Source organism: Mustela lutreola, chromosome 15 (assembly GCF_030435805.1).
Source record: "Mustela lutreola isolate mMusLut2 chromosome 15, mMusLut2.pri, whole genome shotgun sequence".
Classification (NCBI taxonomy): domain Eukaryota; kingdom Metazoa; phylum Chordata; class Mammalia; order Carnivora; family Mustelidae; genus Mustela; species Mustela lutreola.
The window spans coordinates 37,729,521-37,738,026 of NC_081304.1; the positions used below are offsets into that span (position 1 = coordinate 37,729,521).

General features: G+C 49.1%; 1 protein-coding gene across 1 annotated transcript; it reads right to left on the bottom strand.

The window, feature by feature from the left end:
- Positions 1-775: 775 nt before the first annotated feature.
- FNDC8 (fibronectin type III domain containing 8) lies at positions 776-7,577 on the bottom strand. Its single transcript, XM_059149449.1, has 4 exons — positions 7,288-7,577; positions 3,674-4,043; positions 1,581-1,817; positions 776-1,009 (listed from the first exon to the last, which is right to left on the bottom strand). The coding sequence occupies exons 1-4, from the start codon at positions 7,494-7,496 to the stop codon at positions 857-859; spliced, it is 969 nt and encodes a 322-aa protein (XP_059005432.1). The 5' UTR covers positions 7,497-7,577; the 3' UTR covers positions 776-856.
- Positions 7,578-8,506: the final 929 nt, after the last annotated feature.

The window sequence follows — 8,506 nt, forward strand, 5'->3', positions numbered from 1 at the left end:
GGTCTGGCTGTGCATCTCAGTCTCCACCTGGCACAGAGGTCTCCGCACTGAGGCGCACAAAGGGCAAAGGGCGGTGCTGACTGCCGAGTTCCTACCCTGCATGGGCCCTTGCTCTGCGGTGCGCTCATGGGAGCCTCGTGGTAACCCTGCTGTTGTGCTTGAAGGGTTCTCGCATCCCTGAGACAGCCTGGGGAGCTTAAATGGTTTGTCCATACCCTCACATCCAGGAAGAACCAGGAGGAAATCAGGTTGCACCCCCAAACTATGCACTTTGCACCCGTCCTTCCCGAGCCCAGGTCTGGTGTGGACAAGCTAGACTGCCACCACCTCTCTCCAGCATGGCCGTTTGTCCCGGTCTTTGAGTAACATCTGTTCTTGCACAGGGCAAGGGGTGGTGTTGGCAGAGCCAAACAGTAGGTGAGGATAAGAGCCCGCTGCCCGGCCACCCTTGTGTTCTGTGTCCCTTAATCCCAAGCTGGACTTCCAGTCCCAGCAGAAGCCAGGAGGGTGGATGGCAGCCAGCCCTACTGTCGGCATGAAGCAGAACTCAGGGTGCTGGGTGGCCTGCAGTGCTTTAATGAGGGATCTGGACCCAGTCCAAATCTGGGGAAGGGACGCCTAGTGGCTGTGGGCAGTGGCTGACCTGACCTGGCCTCTGACGTCTCCAGGCGAGTGGAGCTCCTGTCTAGCCTTGGCCCCAACCCAGGGGTGGAGTTTGGGGACCACCGCCACCAAGCCCCAGGCGGGCTGGTCAGCAGTTCCCTAGCATGGTGTTGGTGGTCCCATTTCACGATTCTGGTTCCTGAGAGCCCTGGGCTGAAGCTGAAGGTAGGCGCCGCGGGGCTTCCTGGGGCCCTTAGTAGGGAAACAGGTATTCCAGATCTTCGAGCTTCCGCATGTCCTCCAGCCCAAGGGACACGGTTTTCCTCTGGGGTTCCTTGCGCTGCACGGTGATCTGGATAGGGTTGTTCTCAGGGAAGCTGTTCAAGTCAGTGGCCACGGTTGCAAACTGGAATAAAACAAAACTCCTCAAGATTCCTTCCCAGACCTGACCCTGGCTCAGCTCTTTGTTGGCCCAAATGGGGTCTTGGTGAGCCTTACCACCTGCTCATGGATCCCTACAAGAGTGTGAACCTGTGCCTTCCCTATTATGTGAGGTTTCCAGCCCCAGGGCTGGAAGCCCCCACCCCCACGCCCCTGCCCACCTCCCTTCCTTCCCTTCTTTGTCCCCCTTTCACCTCTGCCCTATGTTACCCTCAATGTCCTTCACTCCCTGGCCTGCTCTCAAGTCTTGGTACTGAGTTGAAGAATCCCAGAGCTAACGGTGGAAGCTAAACATTAGAGAGAGGCTGGTGAATAGATTAGTTTGCATTCCCCAGGGGGCCCCAGAGGGGCTTAGTCCTTCCACCTCCAGGAGAAAGCAGCCTGGAATTCACACTCATTCTTCCAGGCAGAAAGACAGCCAGCAGGAAGATGAGCCGTGGGGTCATCAGGGTGTCCCCAAGCCTCCCAAACCCCTGGCTCAGACATCTCTCCCCGCCTCCCCCACCCGCCCCGGGCTCTCATCTCCCAGGGCTCACTTTGTAGGGCTTGCACCACTTCCCCACCCCGGCTGTGTTGGCGGCGCGGACGGTGAGGCAGTAAGTCGTGTTAGGCTTCAGCTCCATCAGCTTGACGGTGGTGCCCAAGATCTTGTTGAAGATCCACGGGCGATTCTTTGCCTTGGGTGGCTCATTGTCATGTGTCCTGGCCACCTCCTGCAATAGGACCTGGTAGAAACTGACCTGCTGCTTGCCTAGGGCATAGGTCCAGGAAATCTAGAGGAAGAGAGCCCCCCCCAGGCTTCTCATCAGACCTGCTCCAGGCTGTCCTCCCCTCCCTCCCAACCCCCCTGAGTGCCCCACTCCCATCCCCTGCCCCTCCCAGGGCTGACGCAGGGCCGATGGAAGGTATAAGGGACCCCACGGCCCTGCAGCAGAGGTGACTCCCTGGGCACCCCCACCCCCTTCAGAGAGTATCCCCATCACATATTTCTTCTAGACTACTTGAGAGGACCCTTAAAGTTCATCTTGTCTACGTTGTTCATTGCAGATGAGGTTACAAGCTCAGAGAGGACAAGTGGCTGGCCTGGGGTCACAGAATGCCAGATCCAAAGTTCAAACGGGTAGCTCCAGAGGCCACATACTTCGGGCTACGAGAAGAGCTCAGGGAGTTTCTGTTAACACTGCAGATTCCTGGCCCTGCTGCCTCCTGTCTGGTTTCCCATTCCCAGTTTCCCCTCCATCCAGGCCAGCGGGTCTCAAACTTGGGTGTGCATCAGGATATGCTAGAGGACTCAGTGAAACAGATTGCAGGCCCCCACAGTTTCTGATTTGATAGGCCCATCCACGGGGGAGGTGGAGGGGATGAGAATTTAAACTGCTAACATGTTGCGGTGTGGTGCTGATGCTGTTGGTGGTCTGAGAACCACACTTTAAGAGACACTGCTCCTCTGGGACTTCCAGATCTATCTTCTAAAACACAGCTCATTGGGGCACCTGGGTGGCTCAGTGGGTTAAAGCCTCTGCCTTCGGCTCAGGTCATGATCGAGCCCCACATTGGGGATCGAGCCCCACATTGGGCTTTCTGCTCAGCGGGGAGCCTGCTTCCCCACCACCCCGTCTCTCTCTGCCTGCCTCTCTGCCTACTTGTGATCTCTGTCAAATGAATAAATAAAATCTTTAAAAAATAAAAATGAAAATAAAATACAGCTCAAATTCCATCCACCGACAGATACAAAGCTTTGCAAACAGCTGTTCTCTACCACTTACAGAAAAGTCTATAGTAGCCTAACAGTGCAGGACCTCTGAAAAAATGACTCTGGACTAATTTTCCCCTCTGTTCGCTGTCCTGGCCTCTAGAACAGTGCTATTCGGCCCGGGGCCCACAGTCCATTGGCCTCATCTGGGAGTTTGTTAGTGGTGCAGATTTGCAGGCCCCCAGGCAGACCTACTGAGTTAGAATATCCAGGGATGAGCCCCAGGAACCTCATTTTTTTTAAGATTTTACTTATTTATTTGACAGACAAGGATCACAAGTAGGCAGAGACACAGGCAGAGAGGAGGAAGCAGGCCCCCTGCCGAGCAGAGAGCCCGGTATGGGGCTCGATCCCAGGACCCTGAGATCATGACCTGAGCCCAAGGCAGAGGATTAACCCACTGAGCCACCCAGGCGCCCCCCCCCCCCCAGGAACCTCATTTTTAACAAGAAGATTGGATCTGCAGGTACTGAATATAGTGAGAAGCCCCGGATTGAGACCTGAATGTTTGCTCCCACATTCTCTCCCCTGTGAGGCGTTGCTCGTGTCAGCCCGTCCACGGAACACCATTCTCCCATCCCTGGACATTCACACCCTACCTCTGCGTCCCAGCTCAAATGTTACCAAAGCCACCAGGCGTATTCCTGCACCCAGAAATAATGTTTCTTTCCCTCTAAATTCCTGGTGACACTTGATCTGAGCTTTTCCTACAGCACTGTGCCCATTTGTGGCTAGCCCTGGAGGTCCTTAAAAACACAGCCTCACTCCGCAGGCAGTGAGTGGGTGTCTTCATACACCCTGTGGAGCTCAGCTCAGTGCCTAGCACATGGGGGCGGCTGTGGAGCCTGCGCCAAACGCACCTAGAGGGAAACATACCACAGCTGTGGAATCGCTGACAGTGTGTTCACAGATGAAGGGGGCCTCTGGCACGTCCATGACTATAGAGGACTCTGAGGGGGTCGAGGAGGTGTCCGTGTCCAGCTCAGGGTTGTCAAGGTCCAGCAGGCCCCCAGGGGCGATTTGAGATTTTGACTCATGGGGGCAGAGGGCCAGGTCCCTATTTTCTAACTCCTTGGCCACCGAGGAGAAGCTGAGTTTGTTCAGCTCGCCCTCCAGCATCCCTGCGAAGAAGCTGCTGTTGGGCTGGGTCACAGCCAGTTTGATGGGATTCAGCAAGGTGGATGAGATGGGGGAGATGCTGGTGTCGTCAGAGCTGCATTCAGAGTCCTCCACTGGCATCGACTTCCTGAGTGGGAGGGAGACAGGTGAGCTCGCAGGAGGCTGCCGCCACCCCGGCCCGCAAAGCTGAGAAGCTCCCGGAGGGCCCTCCTTGCACCCTGCTCACCAAAATCCCCAGCTGCTTCTGAACCACTCAGAACATTCTTAGCACTCTGTAGCAAGGCATCAACCACCCCAGGGCACTTACTGAAAAAATGCAGATTCCCGGTCCCTGCCCCACTTTGGGATGGGACTAGGGAAGCTGCTAACGTATCTTTAATAAGGTCTTCAGACAAATTCTGAGCCCTGTATTCGGAGAACCACAATTTGAGAAATGGTGCTCAACCCTTAAGTCCTCCTTCCAAAGTGGGTGTACATATCCCCGGGGAAGTCCCAAGCCAGTCTAAGGGGAGTATGGAAAAATATCTGAAAGTATCTAAAAGAAAAATAATTAAACTTTACTTGTATTTACTTCTACTGTTTAAGAGTAATTACTAATTTATTTACTTAGGGGATGCCTGTGTGGCTCAGTCGGTTGAGCGGCTGCCTTCAGCTGGGGTCATGATCCCTGTGTCCTGGGATCGGGTCCCACATCGGGCTCCCTGCACAGTGGGGAGCCTGCTTCTCCCTCTGCCTCTCTTCCTGCCATTCTGCCTGCCTCTGTGCTCTCTCCAACAAATAAATAAAAATAAAATCTTGGGACACCTGGGTGGCTCAGTTGGTTAAGCAGCTGTCTTTGGCTCGGGTCATGATCCCAGCATCCTGGGATTGAGTCTCGCATCGGGCTCCTTGCTTGGCGGGGAGCCTGCTTCTCCCTCTGCCTCTGTCTGCCTGTGCTCGCTCTCTCTCTCTGATAAATAAACGAAATCTTTAAAAAAAAAATAAAATCTTTAATTTATTTACTTAGATTTTCTTTCTTTTTTTTTTTTAAGGTTTTATTTATTTGACAGAGATCACAAGTAGGCAGAGAGGCAGGCAGAGGGAGAGAAGCAGGCTCCCTGCTGAGCAGAGAGCCCGATTCAGGGCTCGATCCCAGGACCTGAGCACAAGGCAGAGGCTTAACCCACTCAGCCACCAAGGCGCCCCTACTTAGGTTTTCTGACATTTAACAATATTAATATGTAGCATGTAAAATTAATAATAGTACATGTAAGATTTACAAATATGGGGGTAAACACTCAAAAAACTTTTCCTTCCATCCAAACTTTGTTAAATTATGAAATATTTTACACATATACAAGATAATCAAGAATAATATATTAGCAGATATAATATACTATACAGTATATATAACTATACAGTATAATACAATACAGTATACATATAATACACAGTATACAGTATACATATATACCACAGTGTACAGTATAATAACTATACTATGCAGTATAACAGTATAACTATATAGCATAATATATACAATATAACATACACTATACAGTATAATATACACAGTTTACAGTATATACACTATACAGTATAATAACTGTATATATAACTTATATATAACATACACTATACAGTATAATAACTATATAGCATAGAGTATAACTATACAGTATAATATAATATACAGTATAACTGTATACAGTATAATAACTATACAGTATACTACACAGTATACACTATATAATATAGCATAATATACTATACAGTATAATAACTATAATTAATAATACTATAATATATATATATATAATATAATTATAATAATAATACCTCTTGGTCTCGAGGTTGTGGGCTCAAGCCCCATGCTGGGTGCAGAGATTACTTAAAAATAAAATTTAAAAAAATAAATAAATAAAAATTTGGGGTGCCTGGGTGGCTCAGTTGGTTAAGCGTCTGCCTTTGACTCAGGTCATGATCCCAGGGTCCTGGGATCAAGTCCCACAGTGGGCTCCCTGCTCAGCAGGGAGCCTGCTTCTCCCTCTCCCTCTACCTGCCACCCCGCCTGCTTGTGCTTGCTCTCTCTCTTGTCAAACAAATAAATGAAATCTTCAAAAACTAATAACACCTTATTGTGTATTTGAAACTTGCTAAAAGAGCGGATCTTAAAAGTTTGTATCACAAGAGGCAAATTTGTCACCATGAGTGGTGACAGATGGAAATGGAACTTATTGGGGCAATCACTTCACCACACACACACACACACACACACACGCACACATCAAATCATGTTATACACCTTCCAAGGATACAACGTTATGTGCCAACTGCATCTCAATAAAACTGGAAAAAATGAATATATGATAAAATGAGAAAATAAAGAATGAGATATTAAGCTTCCACTTAGCAACCATCCAATTTCAGAAGTAGACCTCACCAGCATAGCTAAAGCCTGCAGGACACTTCTGTCCCGCACATGACCACTCCACGGTAACCAGTACAGCACATTTCAGGTTTTGTGTTTATTATTATACATGTGTCTCCATAGGTTTGTGAGCGATGTCTGCTATCCTTCAGCAACATCGACTTATTTTGCGTATTTTAAAACTTCATATAAACAAATGATATCACACATTGACCAGCAGCTTGCTTTTTTTTTTACCCCATTGATCTTTAAAATTTTATTTATTTATTTATTTATTTTAAAAAAGATTTTATTTATTTATTTGACAGACAGAGATCACAAGTAGGCAGAGAGGCAGGCAGGGGAAGGGGGAGCAGGTTCCCTGCTGAGCAGAGAGCCTGATGCGGGGCTCGATCCCAGGACCCTGGGATCATGACCTGAGCCGAAGGCAGAGGCTTTAACCCACTGAGCCACCCAGGCTCCCCAAATTTTTATTTATTTTTTTAAAAAGATTTTATTTTTAAGTAATCTCTGCACCCAGCATGGGGCTTGAGCCCACAACCCGGAGACCAAGAGGCCCGCACTCCACCAACTGAACCAGCCAGGCACTCCAACATTGTTTGTACTGACACATGTAGCTTTGGTTCAGTCATTGTAACTGCTGTACATTTTTCATTACATGGATATTTGTATTTTTACCAATTCTTGGCTATTACAATGAAAAACCTTGTATGTGTTTTCTTTTTTTATTTAATTTATTTATTTACTGATAAAGTACGGAATCCAAAAATTTTGGCTTTCAGATCTTTTTTTTACCTTGACCCAAAGTAAATACGTATTACCTACTATACTGAACGTGCACATAAAACTAAACCACGGGGCACGTGGGTGGCTCAGTCTGTTAAGTGGCCAACTCAAGCCCTTCTCCCCACCTCTACCCTCTGGCCTTAGAAAGGAGGATAGGACCAGACTTTTGTCTTACGATAGACTGATGGTATCTTCCTGCAAGAAGTTAACCAAACTGCCCCTTGCGGAAAGTGGGAGGCCTTTGGTAGTGACGGTCCTGTTCATAGACTTGGGGTTTGGAAAGGGCTTCGACAGTTGATCAAGTGCATTCAGAACGTTGAGGGTTTCCTTCTTCAGCATGGCTTCTTCCCCATCTCCCACTCTACATAGTGTCTCTGATGCCATCTTGTTTGTTTGGGACCACAGCCGTCACTACACAGCTGACAGGAAGCAGAGAGAAACCAGGGGCAGTGGACCCACCCTTAGTTAGCGTGGGATGGGGGTGCAATGAGCTGACTTCATAATCATCACGGAGTGTAACAATTAGGGGCCTGCCTCCCCCTTGGTCTGAAGCTGCTGCTGCCTAGAGCCAATGGCAGGAGTGGGGTATAAGGCACAGACTATAGCAACCCTTGGGCCCCTTCCAGTTCTGATGCTCTGTGGTTAACAGCAGCCCTGCCTCTCTCTGAAGATCTCAAAATGATTACCACCCGTCCCCCTGGGAGCTGCTGGGGAAGGAGGAGCAGGGTGGTGAGAGAAGGCTCCTGGGTGTGGTGGGAGGCGGCAGGGGCCCTGGGAGACAAGCGGGACTGAAATGGGTCTCTGGGAGTGGAGGACTTTGTCCCTAGGATGTTGAGGCTCTATATCCTGAAATCCTAGGCAGCAAACCCCCACTGTGTCCTAGGCAAAGGGAAAGTCCAGATGGCTCATGGGGTTCACAGGTCACATACAGAACTCAAAATGTGCCACATCCTCACCCCAAGTGTTTTCATGTGTTGAGTGACAACGGTGGGTGCCGCAGAGGAACCCAAATATGGGGCAGACATTTTTGTGTGTGCAAGAAAACCACCGTACTGTAAGAAAACCTACATACAACTTCGGGGGCATTCAGATGTGGATTTGCCCACTCTAAGTCCAGCTCTGCACCGACAGGTTGTGTAAGCTCTGGCAAGTGACGTCACCTGGCAGAGCCTCAGTTTCCGCCTCTGTGAAATGGGGGCAAACCAGCACCGGCCTCGCTGGATCGTGAGGAGGTAACCCTGCAAAGTTGTGTTATGTCCTACAGAGGACGTGGCAAAGCAAAGGACATCTAACAATGCCAAATCATATTTTTTTTATGTTCCAAATCAACAGGGCTTTTGTTGTTGCCAATCATCCAAAAAATAATGTTGTTTCTTTTCTCCGAAAATAGAGAC